Consider the following 26986-nt stretch of genomic DNA (forward strand, 5'->3'; position numbering starts at 1 on the left):
TAAGTTAAAGAGTTTAAGTTATCTGCTGTAACCTGAAAGACAGCCTGTTTGTGACAAGATATTGATTTGAGACTTTTGCTACCATTAATCTCTCTATATATTTTGTACTGAACTTTTCCAGACCACGCTGATGTTTTCCTGTTTCATCTGCTCCTCTATCTTCCTCTTGTATCCGGATTTCCCCTTGCTTATTTGTCAACTGAGCTCCTTTTGAACAATCCTCAAGTTTTCCTTGTCAACTAATCTAAAAAGTCTCTTTTTCCCTTTAAGACAAGCTTTTATAAATCAGAGTTAATCCAGGGTTTGTTGTTAGAGAAGCACGTCACCATTTTTGTGTGTACCGTGTTCCCTGTACAAAAGTTAACATACTTCATTATGCAGTGTGTTAGGCAGTCAATGTCATCCCCATAAGAATCCTGCAGTTCTTCCCATACAGAACCATGTTGAAACCATCACTCAATGCCTCTTCAGTCTCCACAGACCATATTTTCGCCGGTAGGGCTGATGAGTTGTATGCCTCCATAAGATGCATATAACACACAATTACATTTTCAGCTCTGCTACATCTCAGTCACAACAGCCCTGCTGTGCCTCCCTCCCTCTCCCCTAGACCTTATGTGCGTGTAGCTTGTAGATTTACTCTCTCTCTCTCTGAGTTGGTCTCGGAATGCAAGGGTGGGGGCCCACTGCAGAGAGGAGCTCAGTGCAGTGTCAGACAGGAGAACATTGGGGCACATTTACTAAGGGCTATGTGCCAGTTTTCTGTCTTTCTAGTGGAAACTGCTTGCACAGGTATTGAAGAGGTGTCCGCGCCACTATTGTGTTACATGCGACAGTTTTGTGGTGCAGCCGCACTAGCCACTATTCAACACAAATTAGGGGCGTTCCGGTGCTCAGTCTTACTGTGCCCCAGATTTAACATGCAAAGTCTGTTGCACACCCTATGTTAAAGGTGCACCACAAAAAAGTTTGTAAACTATGTCGGGCCAGTGCAGGTAAGCACCAAATTAATGATTTCTGGCGCATGTTCTTATATGTCCTATTTGCATATGCCCAATGCAGAAAGGACATTTATAAACATCTTGACAGTGACTAACTTCAAAATCTCCTGGACCCTGGCAAATATAAACAGAAAACTGTCATCTTTAATGACCCGTGACATAATAGCATGGGTGCATGGAGAGGGCTCACGGGCTGAGCCCTCTGCATAGCTGGTAAGTCTTTGATGCATATTACAGCAAAGACTTACCGGTAACAACCGCGATCGGTGCTAGCATGGGCACTGCCATCTTGTTGGCGATAATCGCTCCCCGTGACATCAGGCAGCGGCGATCAGTTACCATGACAGCCTCAGGTCTTCCAAAGACACCAACCACATCTCCATACACCGAAGTATGAAAAAGTAATTAGCACCAAAGGATGGCAAAATCTACACAAAAAAAAAAAAATGTGTACACAAGGTTTTAACTTTTGTAAATGTATGAAAACACCAGTACATGGCATGGAAGAATAAATACCGTCACTATGAAGTGCACGTGACGATGCAGCAGTGACGATGATTGTGTATGGATGCTAGGGAAATCAACCCTTAAAATTGTACTATTGTTCTATTGCCGATTGTAACTTTAAGAATGGAGATCTCTCAGCATTTCACAGATATACACTCACCGGCCGTTTTATTAGGTACACCATGCTAGTAACGGGTTGGACCCCCTTTTGCCTTCAGAACTGCCTCAATTCTTCGTGGCATAGATTCAACAAGGTGCTGGAAGCATTCCTCAGAGATTTTGGTCCATATTGACATGATGGCATCACACAGTTGCCGCAGATTCTCCCGTTCCACCACATCCCAAAGATGTCTATTGGATTGAGATCTGGTGACTGTGGAGGCCATTTGAGTACAGTGAACTCATTGTCATGTTCAAGAAACCAGTCTGAGATGATTCCAGCTTTAGGACATGGCGCATTATCCTGTTGAAAGTAGCCATCAGATGTTGGGTACATTGTGGTCATAAAGGGATGGACATGGTCAGCAACAATACTCAGGTAGGCTGTGGTGTTGCAACAATGTTCAATTGGTACCAAGGGACCCAAAGAGTGCCAAGAAAATATTCCCCACACCATGACACCACCACCACCAGCCTGAACCGTTGATACAAGGCAGGATGGATCCATGCTTTCATGTTGTTGACGCCAAATTCTGACCCTACCATCCGAATGTCGCAGCAGAAATGGAGACTCATCAGACCAGGCAACGTTTTTCCAATCTTCTACTGTCCAATTTTGATGAGCTTGTGCAAATTGTAGCCTCAGTTTCCTGTTCTTAGCTGAAAGGCGTGGCACCCGGTGTGGTCTTCTGCTGCTGTAGCCCATCTGCCTCAAAGTTCGACGTACTGTGCGTTCAGAGATGCTCTTCTGCCTACCTTGGTTGTAACGGGTGGTGATTTGAGTCACTGTTGCCTTTCTATCAGCTTGAACCAGTCTGCCCATTCTCCTCTGACCTCTGGCATCAACAAGGCATTTCCGCCCACAGAACTGCCGCTCACTGGATGTTTTTTCTTTTTCGGACCATTCTCTGTAAACCCTAGAGATGGTTGTGCGTGAAAATCCCAGTAGATCAGCAGTTTATGAAATACTCAGACCATGCCACGTTCAAAGGCACTCAAATCACCTTTCTTCCCCATAATGATGCTTGGTTTGAACTGCAGGAGATTGTCTTGACCATGTCTACATGCCTAAATGCACTGAGTTGCCGCCATGTGATTGGCTGATTAGAAATTAAGTGTTAACGAGCAGTTGGACAGGTGTACCTAATAAAGTGGCCGGTGAGTAATTCCAACCTGTCTCTATCAGGCCTGGTGTACACAATTTCAGTTGCCCCTGGGTTCCGACCCTGGATCTTCTGACTCAGGGTCGGGCCGCCATCTTGCTTTTCTGTCTAACGATGTATGAGCTGAGATATTCTCTGCCTCTAGCACGCTCCCACTGGCATTCCAGGACGAGCTCACAGAAACACACACTTAATTGCTGCAGGCAAACATTACATTGTGAGGGGAGAAGAGCTGCAAGCTACAGGCAGATAAGTTCTTTATCCAGGGAGAGGGGGGTAGGCACAGGATATCTGACAGTGTGACAGCAGATATGTAGCAATGCTGACAGAGTGTAATATGCATCTTATGGATCTCATCTAATCTCTGATCCGTTCCATCTTTCAATGTGTCAGATACTATTGAATGTTCAGAAGCTAAATGAAAGTGTATATAAACCTGTACCCTGATAATATAACCACATTTTCATCTCATAGAAGTAGATGGATTATGAAGTGTCTGCCTAGGGAGTCCCTGACCACCCTGTGATTTTACACTGACCATCACTGAGTGACAGGAGCTAAAACTGCAATAAAACTGTAAAGTTAGCTGTTAAAATGATGTTTATTGTGTAAACATCACTAGGGGGTTGAGATTTGAACATTTCCTTTGATGGTAAAACCCCTTTAAGCATCCATGCACAATCCATATTTCATAAAAGAGGATTTTCCTGTTTAATAGGACACAAAAATGTTTCTGCATGCAAGGGTTCACGAGATGCATTTGAACTGTGCCCCCCTCCAGCCTGTCAGCTGAAGGCAGAATATAGAAGAAGCTGCAGGAAACTTTCACTTTGCAGAAGTACATGCACCCTCTGCATCTGTAGCTGAATGGGCAATGGAATGATGCTATACATATTTACAACATTTTAGTAAAAGTTTCTAATTCTATTTAAAAAACTTCAATTGGAAAAATGACAAACATAGATTATTTTTCACATTTGTAGTCAATGATTGGCAAATTTTATAAAGAAAAAAAATTATTAAAACTATCATATCACGTTAAATCATTACATGTCATGATAAAAGCAAAATAAAAATTGTTATGATATGTAAAGTATTTCCAGAGATATTATTTAAAGAAATGCATAGCAGAACATCAAAAATTGACCTGGACATTCAAGCGCCAATGACCATCACTGAAGAAGGGGTTAACGAGCAAAAAATAACATATACAATACACAACACCAGGAAATACATGTCTCACAACTAAAGATGAATTAGAATATAATTTAACTAGATTTCCTTTGCAAAATGCTGCTTAGTGCTAGAGGCACTTTTCTGTTTTAGCAGTCTTTTCTTGATTTCTTGGTTTTAGAGTTCCAACATTTTCTACAAACGGTTTAGTTTGTTGCAATATATAATCTTAATATTGTAACACAGAGGAAAAAAACATCCAAAACTGTTGAGGTGGTCTTTTTAAGTAAAGTGCACAAAACAGAAGCTTGCCTAAAGGGCGGTGGAAAACGTGACTGTGTCCATCATCTGCTCTATTTCTCCTTTAAGGAATGCTGAACTAGACTACAGATTAATATTAGTTGTGACAACTGAAGCCTCTAGAAGGAAACTGCCAGGCGGAAATTCTATAGAAAACATACCATTAGTGATTAGCTTTCATCACAGCAAACGCGTGTCTTATACAATTTACTTCTCAATCTTATAAATAGTCACAATCAAAGAGCCAACAAATATCACGTGTACCCACACTGCACCAGGCAGAACTTCTCAAAAAGTCAGAAAACACACAAGGTCTTGTGGCAAAGTGTACATCTACTATTTAGATCCAGCTGAGCAGTCGGGGCAGTTTCACCTTTGGCAAGGGCTGACAATGTCATTTTTCTATGGTTGATAAAGCGCATATTATAGATTACACTGTAATAATGTACAGTAAGGGTACGTTCAGATGAAATGCATATGCTGATGACTTTTTTTTGTGGATTGTGAACGAAAGCATTGCAGATTTAAGGCGGTGCAAATCACAATTCCAACTAAAAAGAAAACTTCTTATTTTTCACCTTTCTCTGGCCAAGGTTCTCTAGGGGTTTCAGGTGAGGCAGGAAAACACCTTTAATAATTCGACACAGGTCAATTTAGGCTGCGGATTAGATTTGTTTAAACATTATCCAATATGCAGTTTATAATATCCTTTAGACTGTTTCACTCATGATTCCATGGCAGTAACTAGAGATGAGCGAGCACTAAAATGCTCGGGTGCTCGAAATTTTTCCGATGCTTGAGTGCTCGTCTCGAATAACGAACCCCATTGAAGTCAATGGGAGATTCGAGCATTTTTCAAGGGGACCAAGGCTCTGCACAGGGAAGCTTGGCCAAACACCTGGGAACCTCAGAAAAGGATGGAAACACCACGGAAATGGACAGGAAACAGCAGGGGCAGCATGCATGGATGCCTCTGAGGCTGCTTAATCACACCATTATGCCAAAATTATGGGCAACAGCATGGCGATGACACTAATGTGAACCAAAAAACGTATTGGATTACTCCACATGTGACGTACAGTACGCTTCACCACAGAGAGAATGTGGATTGGGATTTCTAGAGACTTGCTTGCTAAACAGTAGCAGGCAGACTAAGCTAGATGAAATTGCATTTGCACCACTGACAGCACAAAAAGGATTTGTGCTTTTGTGACTTTCACTTTTGGAAGAGAAAAAAAACAAAACAAACAAAAAAAAAACGTCAGACTGTGCCTAATTCAATTAAACCCCCAATAAATCAATACATTGTCCCACTTAGCTGTTTGAAACGTATATATGTGTGTCACTAAGAGCAAAAATAACGTTCGCAAGTCTCCCTGCAAATTCGTCAAAATATGGTAGTAGCTGCACTACTAGTGGCAGCAAGCCCGGCCACAAGCAAAGAAAAAAAATAAATAAATAACGCTATTGTAGCCCTAACAAGGGCTGTTGGGTTCTTGTAGACTCACTCCTGCCTAACAGTAAGCTAATATAACACCCTAACACTATCCATGCAGCAGCAGCAGCTCTCTCCCTAACGGCATCCAGACAGAGAATGACGCGAGCAGCGCGGGCAGGGGCTAGTCTATTCCAGGGTCACCTGATCAAGCCAGCCAACCACTGCTATCGACGTGTAAGGGTACCACGTCATGCTGGGTGGAGTGCAGAGTCTCCTGGCTTGTGATTGGCTCTGTTTCTGGCCGCCAAAAATCAAAAAGGCGGGAGATGCCATTTTCTCGAGCTTGCAAAATATTCATCCGAGCAACGAGCAGTTTTGAGTACGCTAATGCTCGAACGAGCATCAAGCTCGGACGAGTATGTTCGCTCATCTCTAGCAGTAACAGTCCAGTACATTTGTGGACTAACCCAAATACTCTTTAATGGCTGTCCAAACAATCCAGGCTATCAAATGCTCATAAAAAAATGCTGTCTTCTTGCCGTGACTGTATTGTATTACAACTTAATAAACTAATTGATGACCTATATATAAGCTACAAGTCTAGGAATCTTGCAAACATCTTGCAAAAATGTGCAAATGATACCTTACTGCCAAATAGATACTATTAACATGTAGTGTATCCTATTTTTTACACAGCAATAATATTCTCCCCCCTTGTGACACAGGAGACATTCAGTTCTCACTGCTCCTGAGATGCCTATAAATATTATACATTTTAATAATTTTCTCAGATGGGAATTGAACTAAGGACCCTTGGTAACTGAGACAGCTACATAGTGTAGCAAGACATAAACTTGTCTGTTATGAGATTAACAGGTAAGCCTAAAAGCCTCAATGGCAATCTTCTTGCATACGGAGGTATAGTTATACAATTATATACAGGCGGTCCCCTACTTAAGGACACCCGACTTACAGACAACCCATAGTTACAGATGGACCCCTCTGCCCACTGTGACCTCTGGTGAAGCTCTTTGGATGCTTTACTATAGTCCCAGACTGCAATGATCAGCTGTAAGGTGTCTGTAATGAATTTTTATTGATAATTCTTGGTCCAATTACACCAAAAATTTTGAAACTCCAATTGTCACTGGGGCAAAAGAAAAAAAATTGTCTAGAACTTCCATTATAAAATATACAGTTTCGACTTACATACAAATTCAACTTAAGAACAAACCTCCAGACCCTATCTTGTATGTAACCCGGGGACTGCCTGTATACATAAAATCCACAAATGAGGAAGTACTCCAGATCCAAGCAGGTAAAACTTTTTAGCCCCAAATAGTAGTTTACCAAAAGTAAGTCTTGGTCTGACATGCTCTGTTTTGCAACTAATTAGGCGCACGAATGGTACAATGCCAAGCCCAAAAGTCGCACAAGTTCCACATGTATCTGGGCTACAAAGATAAATACAGCAACACTGCATTAAATCCTTGAGGCAGCCAACTTTGGTACGCTGCTTTAATCTGCCCGCAAAAAGTTGCAAAATACGAAAAGTTGCACATAAAAATGAAAAATAATGCAATAGGAGTGATACATATCCAATGCATCCCCACTACTTTCTCCCCTTCCCGTCTTACAACTCCTTTCAAATGTGCCCTCTGGAATGTCCGCTCTGTGTGCAATAAACTGGAGTCCATTCACGACCTGTTTCTTTCCTCCAAGTCCATTGACCTGCTGGCTATGGCCCCTTCCACACTAGCGTTGCATTTCACGTCAGCAATGCGTGAAAAACTGACGTTTTTGGCTGCTTTTTTGTTCCATTTTTCCTTGGAGTCATTAGCGTTTTTGCGTTTTTCACGCGCGTGTTGTTCGCGTTTTTTTGCGTTTTTTTAAGTCAATTGGACTTTTTCAAAGGGACCATGGTTCGGGAATAAAATTTTTTATTTTATTGAAAAAGAATGTCTTCAGATAAGTTAGCAGATGTATGCAAACATCTACAATCTTTTCTTCACTGTTCCGCGCGTATATTATCTCCCGACAAGTTAGCAGATGTGAAGAACAGTGAAGAATAGAATAAAAACAGTGAACACAGTGAACACAGTGAACACAGTGAACACAGTGAACACAGTATCATTTAAGTGAAAAACACATAAACGCGTATCTCCCGACAAGTAAGCAGATGTGCCGAACATCTGTAATCTATTCTTCACTGTGTTCTTTACTGTGTTTTTCACTTAAATGATCCTGTGTTCACTGTGTTCACTGTTTTTATTCTATTCTTCACTGTTCTTCACTGTGTTTTTTAAATTAAATGCGCAATTGCGAGCAGGGGAATTATTCATGTCACCTAGCAACCCATACATTAAAAACGCATTGCACTCGCATTGCACTTGCAATGCTTGCGAGTGCAATGCATTTTTGATGCGTCTCCATAGACTTGAATGGGGCGGGAAAAACGCGAGTGAAATGCAAAAGTAGAGCATGCTGCGATTTTGACGCGCGTCAAAACAAACGCAAGCACACGCGTGCAAAACAACGCAAATGAGGAAAGACCCATTGGAAACAATGGGACAGAGTGCAATGCAAGTTCTGCGCGTCAAAAGCACGCGCAGAACTCACGCGTGAAAAACGCCAGTGTAGAAGGGGCCTATCACGGAAACATGGATCCAGCAGGATGACACTGCATCACTTGCTGCACTGTGCTATGATGGTTTGCACTTCTCTCACTCCTCCAGACCTGAGCATAGGCAGGGAGGAGGGGTAGGCATACTACTCTCGCCACGGTGCACTTTCCAGTTCATTCCTCCTGCCCCCTCTCTTACTTTCCCATCTTTTGAGGTCCACACCCTAAGACTTTTCCGCCCATTCTCTCTTCGTGTGGTTGTTGTATACCGTCTTCCCGGCTCACCCTACCAGTTCCTTGATCACTTTTCTTCCTGGCTCCCTCACTTTCTATATTGTGATATCCCAACACTCGTCATGGGAGACTTTAACATTCCTATGAATACCCCCATCTGCTCTTCAGCCTCTCAGCTTTTATCACTTACTATCTCTCTGAGACTCGTATGACTCTCCGATTCTCTTACCCACCAAGAGGGAAACATCCTTTACTTGGTCTTTGCCCGTCTCTCTTCTGTCTCTGACCTTACTAATACAGTCTTTCCACTTTCATACCATAACCTTCTCTCTTTTACTGTAAATAGTTCTTGTCCTGCACAGAATATGTCCATTTATCACACATACTGGAACCCACGTGCCATTAGTGTTCCCCTCCTCGCAGAAACTGTGCAGCCATCGCTGTCCCCATCTCCTCTCTCTCCTGTCCTAACCTGGCTACTAATCATTATAATCATGTTCTCAAAAGCGCCCTGGATAAGATGGCACCACCGTCGGTTCGCGCCTTTCAACACAAATGTAGGCAACCTTGGTACACGCCACAAATCTGTTTCCTACATAAGTGCTCCAGGAGTGCCGAACATCTGTGGAGAAAATCAGGCACTTCCGCTGACTTTCTTCACTTTAATTTATGCTCAAATCCTATAACTCCGCTCTTCGTCTTGCTAAACAGGTCTATTTTACTAATCTAATATCTTCTCTTTCTAACAACCCCAAAAGGGTTGTTACTCTTCACTCCTTACTAACACCAAAGGTACAGCAACCTATCACAGACCTATCACAGATCTTGGGGCTGAAGATCTGGCCACCTACTTTAAAGATAAAATTGACTGTATTCGCCAGGAAATAATTTCTCAGTCCACTAACTCCATAAATCCCCTTCACTCTGGTACTGCACCCTGTTGACTCTCTTCATTTGAGCCAGTCACAGAGGAAGAAGTGTCCAGGCTCATTTCCTCTGCTCGACCCACTCCCTGCATCAGTGACCCTCTCCCCCTCACATCTGGTACAGTCTCTCTTCCCAGCAGTCACTTCTCACCTTACTAAAATCTTCTCTCTCTCTCCTGGTGTCTTTCCCTCATCTGTCAAGCATGCTGTTGTTACCCCTTTACTAAAGAAACATTCTCTGGATCCATCCAGTGCTGCTAACTACAACCAGTTTCTAACCTACGTTTCATCTCCAAACTCCTGGAAAATCTGGTCTATTCTCGACTTTCCAATTTTCTCTCAGATAACTTGTTCCTTGTCCCCCTACAATCTGGTTTCCGCTCTATGTTTTCGAATGAAACTGCTCTTTCTAAAGTCTCCAGCAATCTCCTCACTGCAAAACCAAAAGGTGACTATTCGCTCCTCATTCTTCTGGATCTCTCAGCAGTATTTGATACTGTGGATCACCAGCTCCTCCTCAGGATGCTTCGCTCCATTGGCCTGAAGGACACTGTGCTCTCTTGGTTTTCCTCCTATCTCTCTGACCGCACTTTCAGTGTCTCCTTTTCTGGATCTTTCTCTTCTTCTGTTACTCTCTCTGTCGGGGTTCCTCGGGGCTCAGTCCTAGGTCCTCTTCTCTTCTAAGTCTATACTGCCCCAATTGGACAAACCATCAGCAAATTTGGTTTTCAATATCATCTTTATGCTGATGACACCAGCCCTGGGCCAATCTAGAACACTAGTGATTGTCTCTCTGCCGTCTCTACCATCATGCCCTCTCTCTTCCTGAAACTAAATCTTTCTAAGACCGAACTTCTTGTCTTTCTACCATTCACTAACAGAACCTATCCTAACCTCTTCATATCAGTCTGTGGGGTCACCATAACCCCGAAGCAGCAGGCCCGCTGTCTTGGTGTTGTGCTGGACTCCGACCTCTCCTTAGAGCCACACATTCAATCTCTTGCTTGCTCTTGCCGCATGCATCTCAGAAACATCTCTAGAATCCACCCATTTTCACATTGGAAACCTGTAAAATGCTATCCGCCAGTGATCTTAGATTAACCTCTACCCTAGTTCGAACCTCTGACTTGCATCTCCAAGACTTCTCTAGAGCTGCACCCATTCTATGGAATGGGTGCATAGCCTCATATCCCACCACAGACTATCAGACTTACACCTAAACTCCAAAGTTTCAAATGTGCTCTTAAAACCCATCTCTTTAGGCAAGCCTATAACACTTGTTAACTGCATGAAGTTTCAACTTTTTATTTTTTTTGTTTTACTAACCCCGTCCTGTGTCCTCCTCCTATCTGTTATCCAGCAACCAGCAGACTTCTCTGCAGTCCCCTTCACCCTGTACTCTGTATACAAGATGACGGCTGATGACTGGGTCGAGCGACAGCACTTCTATTTATTATGTTATATTTTGTTCTATTGTTCTATTCTCTTATGAAGAATGGCTGGACCATTATATAAGCTTTTTACCTCTTGTGTCACCCCACTCTTCCTCTAAGGCTACATTCACACACATGTATGGGGGACGTATATACGGCCAATATACGCTCCCCATACACTTCTATGGGCTCACGGCGCCCTACGGGAGCGGTACGGTGCAGCATGTCCTATCTTTTCCCATAATACGGCGCCGTGCGCCATAACTTCCTATGGAGAAGGGCGGGGGTGAGCGGCGCTCACCTTCTCCTCTCCCCGCGCTGCCGTGAGCCCGCCGTGCTACGGTGCGGCGGGCTCACGGCAGTGTGAATGTAGCCTTAGACTGTAAGCTCCTGCAAGCAGGGACCTCACTCCTTTTGTTCCATATGAATGGTTTGTGCTCTGTCATGTTTTATTATATTGGTATTTGTCCCCTATGATTTGTAAAGCGCTACGGAATATGATGGGGCAATATAAATAAAGATTATTATTATTATAGACACACGTCCAGCATAGCCTCATATCCCACCATAGACACACGTCCAGCATAGCCTCATATCCCACCATAGACACACGTCCAGCATAGCCTCATATCCCATCATAGGCACATGTCCAGCATAGCCTCATATCCCATCATAGGCACATGTCCAGCATAGCCTCATATCCCATCATACACACACGTCCAGCATAGCCTCATATCCCATCATAGACACAGATACAGCATAGCCTCAAATCCCATCATAGACACGTGTACAGCATAGCCTCATATCCCATCATAGACACAGATACAGCATAGCCTCATCTCCCATCATAGACACAGATACAGCATAGCCCAGTGATGGCGAACCGCTGACACGCGTAGCCACTTTCAGTGACACGCGGCCGTCCGAGAGTTAAGTTTCATCCTCAGGTGCAGTAGCCGGGAGGCTGAGAGATTGTCAGCACTGAGCTCCCAGCTCAAATGTGCAATTTGCACATTGTAAAAAAATAGATAATGTGGAAAATCCCCATATACTGCCATACTGTAGTATGGCAGTACATGGTAGGATCAATCAGACAACCTAGGGTTGAAGTACCCTAGAACAGTGATGGCCAACCTATGACACGCGTGTCAGAACTGACAAACGTAGCCATTTTCAGCGACACATGGCTGCTGGAGAAAAATTGCTGTAGTGCAGTTGTCTGGGGCCGGTCGGGCGGTCGGTTGGCGATGTGGTCTGCAGCGAGCGGCTGCATCTCAGTCAGAGATCGCAGCTGCTGCTCCTGTCCTCCTCCCCTGCTCTGCGGAGGCCGCCCAATGACGCCAGAGTGGAGCGTGGAGACAAAGCAGCCCCAGCTCGCAAAGACGCAACCTATGCTGTGCCTGCGCGGGAACATCTACACAGGAGCTGAAGCGGCCTGAAGAGGAGTAACGGAGGCTCATGGTGTCGTTGGAGCCTGTGCCAGTTAGGTAAGTTAATTTATTGAGTTGAGCTCTGCCGGGCTGGGCTGTGATGTGCACTCTTTGGGGGGCACTTCTCAGGACACAAATGTCCTTAAAACTAGCTGTTGCTGGACTGCCACAGGTTCGCCATCACTGGAATAATTCCCCCTCCCCCTCACTTATCTTAGTTCATGGCACCCCACACAAGTTAAATAACAGCAAGACCAACAAAAGAAACCAACTGACAGCTTAACAAAGAAGTCACTAAGCAGCTAAGTTAAATAACTATACGTATTTGTTATTTAAACTCTAAATATCACAAAATTAGGTTTTTTTTCTCAAGGTGACACACCACCCGAGTTATGCTCGGTGTTTTGGCGAATTTTGACACACCAAGCTCAAAAGGTTGCCCATCACTGGCATAGCCTCATATCCCATCATAGACACACGTCCAGCATAGCCTCATATCCCATCATAGACACACGTCCAGCATAGCCTCATATCCCATCATAGACACACGTCCAGCATAGCCTCATATCCCATCATAGACACACGTCCAGCATAGCCTCATATCCCATCATAGACACACGTCCAGCATAGCCTCATATCCCATCATAGACACACGTCCAGCATAGCCTCATATCCCATCACAGACACACGTCCAGCATAGCCTCATATCCCATCACAGACACACGTACAGCATAGCCTCATATCCCATCACAGACACACGTCCAGCATAGCCTCATATCCCATCACAGACACACGTCCAGCATAGCCTCATATCCCATCACAGACACACGTCCAGCATAGCCTCATATCCCATCACAGACACACGTCCAGCATAGCCTCATATCCCATCACAGACACACGTCCAGCATAGCCTCATATCCCATCACAGACACACGTCCAGCATAGCCTCATATCCCATCACAGACACACGTCCAGCATAGCCTCATATCCCATCATAGACACACGTCCAGCATAGCCTCATATCCCATCATAGACACACGTCCAGCATAGCCTCATATCCCATCATAGACACACGTCCAGCATAGCCTCATATCCCATCATAGACACACGTCCAGCATAGCCTCATATCCCATCATAGACACACGTCCAGCATAGCCTCATATCCCATCATAGCCTCATATCCCATCATAGCCTCATATCCCATCATAGATACACGTACAGCATAGCCTCATATCCCATCACAGACACATGTACATATGGTAACTAAGTTCGTTGAGTCTCGTACCCCTGCCCTGCCACAGACACGTGGAGAGTACTCTACCACCAGACACATGGACAGTCACACAAGCACATACATATATATACACACACGGTACTAAAGTAACACATCTCTCTTATAGCGTGCACCACTAAAAGACATGATAACCACCTACCATGGTGACGTCACAATCACTTATAACAGCTACAATACGCAGAAATTCTCCCGGTGTAGATGCTGTGAGGAAGAGAAGTCTCCAGGACCTTTCATGACGTCACGACCATGTGCTTAGTCACGTGTGGAGGAGGGAGTGGAGTTGCCGGAGGATGAGCAGGTGGCTGTGTGTCGTCATTGCAGCTAGACAGTAAGTTATCTGCTCTGTGCACAGACAAGAGGATAGATACACTGACACATAACTATACAACTACACATTACTGCACACTTCTGACAGCTACACAAGTATATACACAACAAGGTACACACACTCCAGTTTACAGCCAGGACTGCTCTACACATACATAATACACAAGTATATAGCTACACAACAAGGTACACACACAGCAGTATACAGCTAGGACAGCTCCACATACACATAATACACAAGTATATAACTACACAACAAGGTAAACACAATGCAGTATACAGCCAGGACTGCTCTACACACGCATAATACACAAGTATATAACTACACAACAAGGTACACACACAGCAGTATACAGCCAGGACTGCTCTACACACACATAATACACAAGTATATAACTACACAAGGCGGTAAACGCAGCAGTTTACAGGCAGGACAGCTCCACATACACATAATACACAAGTATATAACTACACAACAAGGTAAACACATAGGGGCACATTTACGAAGGGTCAGCGGACCGCATTTTTGTCGGGTTTCCCTACTTTTTCCATTTGGGGCCCCATTTAACTGAGGTTTTTGGGTCACCCAATCGTATTTTGGTGCCGACTTTCATGCGACACAAATCGGGTGGCGTGGCCGTCGGATAACCCGACTGATTCAGACTAAGCGCGGGATTTAACATTCAAAATTGTGTCGCAAGCCATACACTTACAAGCACTGGGAAGAAGATGGTGAACTCTGGCGGACCTGAGCGGGGAAGTGACACATGCAGGAAATTGGACACACGATGTTAATGAATCGCGGCAGGTCCGAATCCTCGTTGGACAACGCACCTCGGGGATCGCAACGGGACGGGTAAGTAAATGTTCCCTATTGCAGTATATAGCCAGGACAGCTCCACATACACATAATACACAAGTATATTACTACACAAGGTAAATACACCACAGTATACAGCCAGGACAGCTCCACATACACATAATGCACAATTATATAACAGCACAACAAGGTAAACACATTGCAGTATACAGCTAGGACTGATCCACACACATAATACACAATTATATAACAACACAACAAGGTAAACACATTGCAGTATACAGATAGGACTGATCCACACACATAATACACAAGTATATGACTACACAAAGGCTGGCCAGCCACTGCCGCTATATAGCTCTGCCTCTTCCTTTGAACCCTGCCGGATCTTTGTGCCTTGATGCCTGAGAGAAAGCTTGTTTTGAGACCCTTGAGATTATTGGTTGTGACCTCGATTCCATGCCGCCTGTCTACACATCTGCATGTCTACACCTTCTTCTACATCCCCAACCCTGATGCTGAGCTACCTGTCCTGTCCTCCTGCTGACTATGCTTGTGTAGTGTGCAGGGTGGACCTGATTCATGAATTATTGTACAAGCTCTTCATTAATCTAGTGCCCCCTGCGCTGCTCGGGAAGTGTTCGCCAATTTTTAAATTTTCTTTGGTCACTTTGTTCATGCTGTAGAATTGTGGTGCAAACAGAATTGTGACAAATTATATAGAATTGTGGTGCGCGGTCAGACTAAGCACTAACACGCCTCTTTTGGTATTCCAAGTATTTTCCAGCTCAATCACGGTACAGTGAGACATCGTGACCGGGTGCTATACACGTCTGCAAATTTTGTGGTCGGATCAAGTTCCCCCATACGTTGATGTGCATGAGGCCTTAGATGGCTGCAGCACATGCAGGACTATTCCAGGTTATATTTGAACTCCAAATTCAATTTATTATTACTGAAGAACCTCTAAGTAGCATTGGAATTATGTTCAATTTAGCAGAACATTGTGGACATCTTTTATATGTTATTCCTCAAGCCACAAGGATCATTTAAGATCTTCTTGAATGAATTATAAAGGCTATGTGCTGGTATTTTCAAAAATCCTCTACATTTCTGCAACTGACTTTTGGTAATAAAAAAAATATATTGAAGAAACATGAAATTCCTAGCAGGAGGCCTGGACATTTCAGTTTGCCAGTGAGATTCTTTTTCAACATCTCACTAATCTCCCTCGCTTTCTTTCCTAAGATTATCCTGCAGCTCTTGCCTTCCTGCTGTTCTACAACTCTGTTGACGGTCATTTACAGCCGAATGTCTCAAATAAAGTAGCTAGCCTAGATGTCATTGGAGATCATTAAAATAAAAATGTGTTACCCCGTAAATGTGTAAGAGAGAGTGTAAGTTTTATTAGTTGAATATTTTTCTGTGATCTGTATTTTTATGACATGCTCAGTTCTCACGAAAAAAGGTGCATAAAATGAAGACAGATATCTGAAGACCTAACTTAGCCATCTGGAGAAAATATAAATTGAGTGAATAACCCATGGCCCGCTGAATTATCCAAGCCCAAAAATATAATCACAACTGTCCAATCAAGAATAACTTGACAGGCAATGAGCTTATCTGTTAGGAATCTCTGGGAACAGATTAGTGCTCTGTGTGCGGTTCTATGGAGGGGCAACATCCCGCTGCATCGGACTAGTCATCTTTTTCACTGCCAGGAGGATACCCTCTATGATAAATTGGCCAACCTCCCTCTTCCCAAGACTTTTCCAAGTAATCTATATAGTCACAAAGAGATGTATTCTACAACAATAGTTACAACATGATGTCCCGTTAAAAACCAAGATCATTGATCAGCTTAGGAAGTTGTTTCATATAGAACGCATAGAAACTGAACGTGACAAAAGCACCTAGGTCAAAGACTTTTTCACTAAATGGAAGCCTTTTATTATTCATTGCCTTTCTGACAAGTCGCAGAAAGTGTCACCTTTCACTCTTACAGATTGGTACCTAATAGAAAGATACCTTGGGCACACTAAGAGTGTAGAGAAGTGTTGGACCCGATAAAGCCTTCACCCCCTTCCTTCTTTTCCATTGACAGGTTTCATCCCTGACCGCATTTAACCCCTTAGTGACCAACTCATTAGAGCCTTAAAGGGAACCTACCACCCCGATTCTACCTATAAAGGTAGAAGGGGAGGTAGGTGGATGGATGGGACGTGAGGATAGCCCTTTTTTGGGCTAATCCTCACTTCCCGGGTGTCTTTTACAAAACTTTATTACATCTATATGCAAAATTTTTTATGCGGCTACTGGGGCGTGGAGTAGCCGGACATGAGGCTACTAGTCGCGGCTACTCCACGCCCCAGTAGCCGCGTTACTCCGCCTACCAGGTAATCTCCGGCGCGCAGCTCCTGGTAGCTGTGCGACCTTGTCCGGGTCCCCCGGCTACTGCGCATGCGCAGTAGTTCCGGCCCCGGAGCCGTGGCCGCGCAGCCGAACGCGGGGGACCTGGAAGAGGGCGCGCAGCTACCAGGAGCTGCGCGCCGAAGATTACCTGCTAAACCGGAAAGGTGAGTGAGGCAGCGGAACACACGGTGATACACAGGCGTACCTGCGACCCTAGACATGGGTCGCAGGGACACCCATGGAAGTACCCCCCCCCCTTCGGCCTCCCCCTCTTCTTGGCCTGAAGGAACCTCGAGAGGCAGCAAAAATCTATATTTTCAGTAGCCCAGTATCAACCTCTAATAAACAATAGGAACCAATCAGCAATTAGGGATTGTAGAGGATATAAAACATAACCTTTAATTTATAATTATGTAAAACCGCATCCAAGTTGATGCAAAAGAATCATAACAATACAACACCTACACAGAATAATTCACACAGTGGAAGTGTACAATCGAAAATGGTAGTCGTCCACTGGAAAGGAAAATGTTACCACCTGCATTTAAAGGCAACCATATCCTACCGTTATTCAGACGTCTTTGATGATGATGGGCTGGATAAGCAGGGGCATATGGAGCTATACTGTCCCTATAGAACCCCTCAAACTCCTGCCCTGACAAAGGCAGTCCACAACTGTCCTTATCCTGTATAGCGCCACCTTCCCTGACGCGTTTCGTCTTCTGACTCTTCAGAAGGATTTTGTAAGGACTCACCGTCTGTTTAGGCTGAAGCTGAGTCCGGCATAAAGTGGCATACACATGGGACCACTTAGCTGTAAGCAGGCTGTGTGCAGGCTGACTGGCTAATCTATTAAGCTTGTAGCTGGGAATCTTCAGCCAGACATATCTAGAAGACAGCCACACCTTATCACCCGGAGAGAAGACTCTTGTTGGCCTGGGTTTTGGATCATGTGAATAGTGTCCAAGAGCAAAACTGACCACACAAGTTTTCTGGATAAAATCTTCCTTTTACTTCATAATTTCTAGTAAAACATTCACATTTTTTGATAAATTGATCATAAGAACTTTGAACTTTATCATAGTGAATATATGGTCAATTTATCAAAAAATGTGAATGTTTTACTAGAAATTATGAAGTAAAAGGGAGATTTTATCCAGAAAACTTGTGTGGTCAGTTTTGCTCTTGGACACTATTCATATGATGGGTTTGGGGAGTGAAGGAGAGCTCCCAGTCCTAGACCACATCACAGATTAATATTAGCTCCACCGTTTACGTATTTGTTGTGTGGCCTGGGTTTTGATGCAGGTCGACGCCCAAAGTAGGGACTGCCGTGTTTGCTCCCAGATGGACTTGAGAGCTTGAACCAACAAAGTGGGATATCTTAGAGTAGCGATCCATTACCACCCAGATGACTTTGTTACTGGAAGAAGATGGGAAATCCTTAATAAAGTCCATGGCTATGTGAGTCCAGGGGCATCTGGGTATCGGAAACAGCAGGACCAGATGTGCTGGCTTGAGATGTGACGACTTTTTACGGGCACCGGAAGTGCAGGAACCCACAAAATTTTGAACGTCCTTGACCAGATCTGGCCACCAGTAGTAACGAGATATGAGAGTGATAGATCTCTGCACTCCAGGGTGCCCAGCCACACTAGAGCAATGTCCCCAAGTTAGTACCCTCTTCCGAAGAGCTGGTCAAACATAGGTCTTTCCAGGAGGAACCTGCCATAGGTCCACAGGAGAAGTAACAACCAGTTGTACCGGAAGTGAATCAGGAAGTTGAATCGAGAGAAGAAGAGGGACCAGAGAGCCTAACAAGGACTGAGATGCTGAGCAGTCTGGAGATGCAGGAGATTCTTGTGGTCAATGTAGATATAGACCGGATGATGAGCTCCTTCCAGAAGATAGTACCATTCCTCCAAAGCTAGCTCTCTGGCCAGAAGTTTCCGATCACCAATGGAAAAATTCCTCTGTGGGTTAAAAGTTCTTAGAGAAGAAGCCGCAGGTGAGGGTTCAACCTTTGGGCCCTTTCTGGGTGAGAACGCCTCCGGTACCAACAGATGAGGCGTCAAGCTCCAGCTGGAACATCTTTTCCGTATCAGGCCTTGTGAGAACTGGGGCAGAGGCAAAGGCAGACTTCAGCTTACTGAAAGCTTCTTCAGCCCCCGGGGGCCGGAGTTTAGGATTGGCATTCTTTTTGGTCAGCGCCACAATAGGAGATACAAGAAAGGAGAAATGTGGACCTTTGTCTGATCTTTGTCAGAAATTATGTATCCCAGGAACGGAAGACTACTCTGGTGAAATTGGCATTTCTCATACTTGGCATATAAGTGATTGGCCCCTAAGTGCCTGAGAACCTGCTGGACGTGAATCTGATGAGACAGTAGGTCAGGAGAAAACACCAGAATATCGTCCAAGACAACAACAAGACAATAAGTGTAGAGCAAGTCTCTTAACATATCATTGACAATTTCCTGGAACACCTCTGGAGCATTGCAGAGTCCAAAGGGCATTACAAGATACTCAAAATGCCCATCACGAGTATTGAAGACTGTCTTCCATTCACCTCCTTCACAGATGCAGATGAGTTTATATGCCCCCCGCAGATCTAGCTTAGTTAAAACCTTGGCACCCAGTAGGCGATCAAAAAGTTCAGTGATGAGGCAAAGGGTAGCAGTTTTTCACCGTGACTTTATTGAGGCTGAATCGGATGAATCCCTTCTGCAAATTCTCCTTGATGTAGGCCTCCATAGCCGCGGTTATGGGCACAGATTACGGGTTTACCCAACCTCGTGGAGGGACAGCAGGTCATTGGGACAGTCATAGGGACGGTGCACTGGCAGAATCTCTGCTTGCTTTTGAGAGAAAACATCTGCATAGTCCTTATAAGAAGCGGGAAGACCTGCCAGCTGCTTGGAGGAGTACATTGAAGACATTACGGACACCGGATGCAGAGGCATGAGACAGGGAGAATGGCACTCCGGGCCCTAATGAAGGATTATCCCAGTCTGCCAGTCGAGTACTGGAGCGTGTTGTTGCAACCACGGGAGGTACTGAGCACTGAGAACGTAGACCGGGACAGCACATTAAATGACAGTCTCACCTTGTGCAATGCCCCAATTCACAGAGACAGAGGCTCAGTACGATAGTGGACCGGGTCATGGAGAATCTGTCCACTGACGGAAGAGATAACCAGTGGCTTCTCTAGGCGAACCACAGGAAATTTGCTGGGAGACCAAGGCAGCATCCACAAAATTCCCCACAGAGTCCAGGAAGGCTGAAACTTGAACCGGGTTGCCAGTTTCAAAACTGAGAAGAGCAGGAACATTCAGGCAAGGAGAACCTTTGCTTTCGCCTAGGGATGCTTCTCCCAAGAACCCTGGGTGCGGGTGTTTCCGGGACCGTGTGGACGGACTGGACAAGATGTAAGAAAGGGCTTTGGGCTGGCACAATAGAAACAGAGGTTCTCCTGTCTTCATCTGGAACGTTCTTGGGGAGACAGACGAGATCTATCCACCTGCATGGGCTCTGCAGCAGGCACAGAAGAAGGCTGAGGAGCTCTTTGGAAATCGGGTCCTGACTTGCAGTTGTTCCAGACATTGCTCCTCAGAGCGCTCAGTAAACTGGATGTCAATCCAAGTGGTCAGGGAGAGAAGATCACTCAGGGTAGACAGGAGGTCCTGTGCAGACAGGGCGTCTTTGAACTGACCAGACAGTCCCTTTATAAAAGGGAAGGTAGCGGAAGGCCAAGATGGTCAGCACAGGAGCGAGGTCAGGAACGGAGTCAAAGTCACAATGGGAGATCAGGATAATCGCACAGGGCATCAGACAAGCTTTCTCAAAGGCTATGAGGCACAAAGATCCAGCAGGAGACACAGGAAGGCGCTAGAATTTATCAGGGGAGACTGCTGGCAAGCGCCAATTATCAGCGCGCTTTAAGTCTTACAGAGCCGGTGCGCCCTAGGAGACGGGGACGCATGCACCGGAGCGTGGGAACGTGAAGACCGCTGCTGGAGCAAGGGATAGCTAAGTTTACGTACAGGATGGCTCTGGGGGCACAAGGAGGTACCAATGACAGTAACAGTGTTCTCTGTGTGTGTAACAGAGATGAGTGTGTTGAGGGCTGTGGATACAGATGTCTTTTACACAGAAAAGTGAGATCCAAGATCTCCCCTGTTCTCTATCAGTCTCTTCATCCCCGTCTGTGATCCATCTAACTTGCTCTGTCTCTCTCTTCACCTCATGCTGCATCCTATTCCCCACCTTGTACTTTGCATTTTCTGCACAGTGCAGAGACACTATTAACCCTTCGTGATCACACAGCACAGAATATACACATCACGTAACTGTTTTACTAATGATTTCTACCACTTATTACATTCTCATCCGTTTGAAAGCTGCCAGACTAGTCACCATATATATCCTGTATGTACATTATGCAGTGTTCAGTAGATTTACCTGTAGGATTCTCACTGGATTTGCTGCTAAATAATAAGAGAAGACAATATTACTGAATAGAAGGCAATGTATCATGGGATCTGTATGCAAAGTGAATCAGACTCAGCTTCAGGACAGACACAAGATTTTTGTCCAACACATTCAGAAAAAGCCATAACTCTGGAAAGAAAAGGGTGAGTAACACAACATGGTCATTGTTCTATTTGTTTATAAAGAGTAAATAACATATGACAATTTGGTAAACTCATTAAGTTATGCTTTGAGATTAAAATTACAAATATTTCATTGTTACTATTATCTTTAATGAATCTTTTTATCCTCTTATACAATAGCATGTTGGTATTCTGTGAAATGTTTGCATGGGTAAATATCTAAATGTAGATAATATAAGAGGGCTATAATACATTTTCATATTGAGTTTGTGATCAGGTGTTACTATAGAAATTTTATCTTAATGGTATATTGTGTTCCCTGAATGATATGTATCTACAGCAACCATTTATCCATGTATCTTTTAATCTAATATATCATGTTTCATGAAACGCACCACCAAAGAAATGCAATGTGATGACAGGATGTTAAATGACGGTGTCTGATAGAACTTGACAATAAAGATTTAATGACATTAAAGATATAAAATTTGTTTTGATTCACATTAAGAGTTGAAAGATTGGACTCCCTTAAATTAAACAAGTTGCCCCATCACAGACAACCCCATTGAGAAACCATCAATCTTTTAGTCTTGCTCCTAGCAAACAGCTAATTTTTCTTAGAGAAGCCTTTTTTACCAGATTCTTCCACTGTTGTACAAGTATAATTATAGGTGGCTGTTCAGGTAATTCAAAGATGCCAGAATGGCCACTGGTTCCATTCTAACTAGTAGGGGACCCCATTCTTTGAAGTCTACATTACTGTATTGGGCATGGAAAGGAGTTATTTTTATGACAGCACTCCTTTAAATAAAGTACTAACCATTATTAAGACATTTTATGTTTGCCATGTTTGGGACTTGCACCTGGATTTCTTAGATATTGAGAATACAATGAGGATTTTAGATGCAAGATTTACATTTTCTACCTTCTACTAATCCTCAATTTCAGCATAGAAAATATATGAAAATACATGTGTTTAGGCACCACCCCATGCATGGTTATTGTCTGAAATTGTCACTTTAAAGGAAACCTACCATTTGATTTGATTTGCATTATGAAGCAAACATACATTGAGACTGTAGCTACACTGATGCAGGATCATATCTTGGTTAATCCCTGAGCTGAGTGGTTTTGCTGATAAAAAAAAAGATATAACATTATGATATATATTACCGAGGGCTGGCAGGCCCTCATACAACAGAGGGCTGGAGGCTGTATACTACTGGGGGCTGGCAGGCTGTATACTACTGGGGGCTGGCAGGCTGTATACTACTGGGGGCTGGCAGGCTGTATACTACAGGGGGCTGTGACCAATGCATTTCCCACTCTCGGCTTATACTCGAGTCAATATGTTTTTCAAGTTTTTTTGTGTTAAAATTAGGGGTCTTGGCTTATTCTCGGGTCGGCTTATACTCTAGTATATATACGGTAGATAGGTTCTTTAGGTTTGTACTTAAGTTGAAATTTTATGTGTCTGAACAAGTATATTTAATAATTGTAACTCCAGAAAACATTTTTTTTGTCCCTGTGACAATTGGATTTTCAACGTTTTGTGCTGTTTTCATTACAGGCACCTTATAGGTGACCATTGCAGCTTGGGACTAAAGAAAAGCATCAAGAGAGCTTCACGAGAGGTCTGTCTGTAACTAGGGGTCGCCTGTAAATCTGGTGTACTTAAGTTGGGGACGCCTGTATTTTATATTCTACCAGCTGTAGTCCCCTGTGTCGCCTGGGATAGTAAATTACTTTTTAGCTATAAGAAAATAGTATTGGTCTATCTATCTATCTAATAATCCAAAGCAGACAGCTCTCCATTAAATGGTGAAAAAATGGTGATCTTTATTTCACTTCCTGCAATTGCAGTTGGACACCGCAATGCATGTTTCGCACCACTGCCTTCCTCACCCTGAGGAAGTACAATTTGTAGTTCCTACATCATCCAGCAATAACTTCAATATCTTCAAGGCATAATTTGCAGGGTTTTTTTGCATCATACAGTGTTAATTTAAAATACTAGTCTTTTACCTATTTGCATCAGTACTAGTCTTAGTAATATTTGCCTTTAGTGTATCTTCACGCTACCAGTTTTAGAAACATTTTCATCAATGTTAATTCTGTGTTACCGCTCAATAAATAAATGTGTACAATGCTCCTGGACCAGAAGAGTTACACCCCAGAGTGAGACCAGAATGTGGCTGCCATACAGCTGAGGTCCAGAGCGGCGTACTGTTTACAAGTACAATCCGCATCTGAAGAAGGTCATTTTGACCGAAACGTCATGCTATTCAGTGGATTTGTACAAAAATAAAAAGCAATTATTATTCAAATTTGATTGAGTGCCATCTTCCATTATCTATGCATGAACGGGGCTGGGACCCTAGTTTGGCACCATCTACTACACAAGGAGTGCTGTGAAATTCCTGTTATCTACTTTATTCTTGGGTTGGTGCGATAACGGGGATAACAATTTGTATGGGTTTTAAAATGTTTTCATACATTTACAAAAATTAAAAGCTCCTGGCGCTAAGAACTTTTTCATACTTTGGTGTAGGAGCTGTGGGTGGTGTCATTTTTTTTGCGACTTTTGATGACGTTTCCAATGCTTCTATTTTTAGGACTGTACAACCTTCTGATCACTTTTTATTGAATTTTTTCTATATTTCAAAATTGCAAAAAAGTGCCATTTTCGACTTACCTGAAGTGTTAAGGATTTTTACTGACGTCACCGGGAGTGACGATCTTCACGAAGATGACTGCGCCCATGGGCTGGCATCTTTTTGATGCCGCTGGCAGCTTTGCCAGCGGCGATGTGCGGGATCCCCTAGTGATGTTAAAACAATAAAGATCAATTTTTTACCCTTTACTTCACATTTTTACTCAGTTTTATTGCTGTTTTTGCTCCTATCACTCAGCGATGGTCTGCGTAAAATTCTACTGGGGCGGGGCCTCTCTAAGCTGACACATTATGATCCATCTAGTGCTGTGTGCTGACAATGTGGTTAGATTATCAGGGTACAGGTTTATATAGACTTTCATTTATCTTCTGAATATTGTCACCCAGATAAAGAACTTCTCTGTCTATAGCTTGTAGTTCTCCCCACACTGCTGTGAGCAGGAACTCAATGGGGGATATTTATCAGGACCTCTGCGCACCGCCAGTGGCGCAGAGGCCCTGAAATAATCGCAAATGCTAGCTTATTGCCAATTCGCTTATTGCCAATTCGCCACCTTCACGCCAGTGGGGCGTGAAGGTACGGCCGGCGGACATTCTGGATTGGGGATCGTACAGGACTGGGTAAGTAAATGTGCCCCAGTGTGTGTGCATCAGTGAGTGAGCTCCATCCTGGACTGCAGGGGACGGGGCTACAGTGTAGTGAGCAGAGAGAGAGAAACTCGGCTCCATGGCCATCACACAAAAATCCTAGATGGCTTCCCCGACCCTATGTCAGAAGTTACATGGCAATGTCTGGGGGTAAACTGAAATTGTGTACACCAGGACTGATAGAGACCAGTTGGACTTTAACTGTGGAATGCTGTATTTTTGTTAATTATATTGAATTAGAAAATGTGTTTTTATGTTATACTGAGTACATTTAAGAAACTTGTCTTCATGTGAATATCTCTTTTAGTACTTTACCTAGCCCATTTTTGTCAAAACAACTTTTATGTCATTACCACTGTTTTTCAGCCCTCTAGCGCTTACTATGTCCCCATTTTACAGACTTTTTGGGGTGTTAAAATCGGGTTTCCATGGATCTAAGTGGGGTTGGTCTTCGGGTTCAAATTCATGCTGAAGTTTGGGTCCCGAACCAAATTTCCCCCCGATATTCGGATGAACTCTTTGAACACGACTAATTATAGGACTTGAAAGAAAATTCTTTCTTTTCTTGACTGTAAAAAGACATCAGTACTTATTTGAACTACCAATTGATGCTTGAGAAACAAAGCTTTCAATATGGTTATGACATTACTTTATCCCACAAGGTGAGAAGATTAACAACCTCTTTTGTATTTCATCTACTTTCATACAAAAGAACCAGGAAAAATACTTTGCAAATTGAGAGAAAAATTACTACACAAGTCATAAACTTCCTAGAAGCATCAGGAGCTCTGTGGCACAAAGGCTGCAAGAACAACTACCTAAATTAACAGAAAAAATAGAGCATTTGTAAGGTTTGTGGTTTATGTTAATCCTTTATTAATCAAAATAGGTTTAACTTTAGACTCTTTGAATTTCACATGTGTATATGGCACCTGTGGTGACTCCATATGATAACACCCATGGAAATTCTATATATCAGAAACAATTCTCAAGTGCCGCACAGTATGTCATTGTACAATGGATAAAATAGTAATGATAATAATACATCCTTTATCATACAACTTATCCTTAGATATAGTCATCCTCGAAAGGATCAGTAAGCACTGTAAAATATATTGCATAAAATCACAGTGATATAATAAAAGGACCAAGTAATGGAATATTGATTGAAGGATAACTCTCCATAGGGATGTAGTTTTCTCTTTGTGAAGAGAATTAAAAGAAAATCACATCACATTATAGAGTGCAGCAACGAAAAAGGACAAAAACAAGTAAAGATTTTATATTCTCTAATAAAAGTTAAAAGAATTTGCAGGTGCTTCTGTGTAAATAAAAAAGACTAAAGTTTTGACCATACCAAGATAGTATACCATCAAAATATTCTAATTTCTGCTCAAAGACATCTCCCCACCTTAGATAGCTCATGGGAGACATTAAAATTATAAAATAATACACATATATTTAAATATATAAATACATATTCATATTTCCCAATAAAATGCTAAGAATTCCTGCTACACTATGAAAAACACCATCTTGAATTAATTTGAAAACAACTAAGAAAACATAATATACATTACAAAAAAGCCTTTTTTTACACTTTTTGTAACTAAAAAAAATTAACCTAAAAATGGAGAAAGTCCTTTACATGTGTTAAGTTTTAACTAGCCCTATGGGTCACAAAGAGAATTGTGAGAACTAAGGTGTTAGGATCAGTGGATCCTCTGGACCACCGCGGGAGATGTAACTAGCCAACACCCGGAACCAGAGCCTAGCGGCACCTGGTTTTCACCAGAGCCCGCCGCAAAGCG

General features: G+C 43.2%; 1 protein-coding gene across 1 annotated transcript in view; it reads right to left on the bottom strand.

The window, feature by feature from the left end:
• TMA16 (translation machinery associated 16 homolog) overlaps positions 1–13980 on the bottom strand; it is a 71122-nt gene extending 57142 nt beyond the window's left edge. The window contains exon 1 of the mRNA XM_072120336.1: positions 13821–13980. Coding sequence (XP_071976437.1) covers positions 13821–13823 — 3 coding nt within the window. The 5' untranslated portion in view covers positions 13824–13980. The remainder of the gene's footprint in view (positions 1–13820) is intronic.
• Between the last annotated feature and the right edge of the window lie 13006 nt (positions 13981–26986).

Source organism: Engystomops pustulosus, chromosome 1 (assembly GCF_040894005.1).
Source record: "Engystomops pustulosus chromosome 1, aEngPut4.maternal, whole genome shotgun sequence".
Lineage (NCBI taxonomy): Eukaryota > Metazoa > Chordata > Amphibia > Anura > Leptodactylidae > Engystomops > Engystomops pustulosus.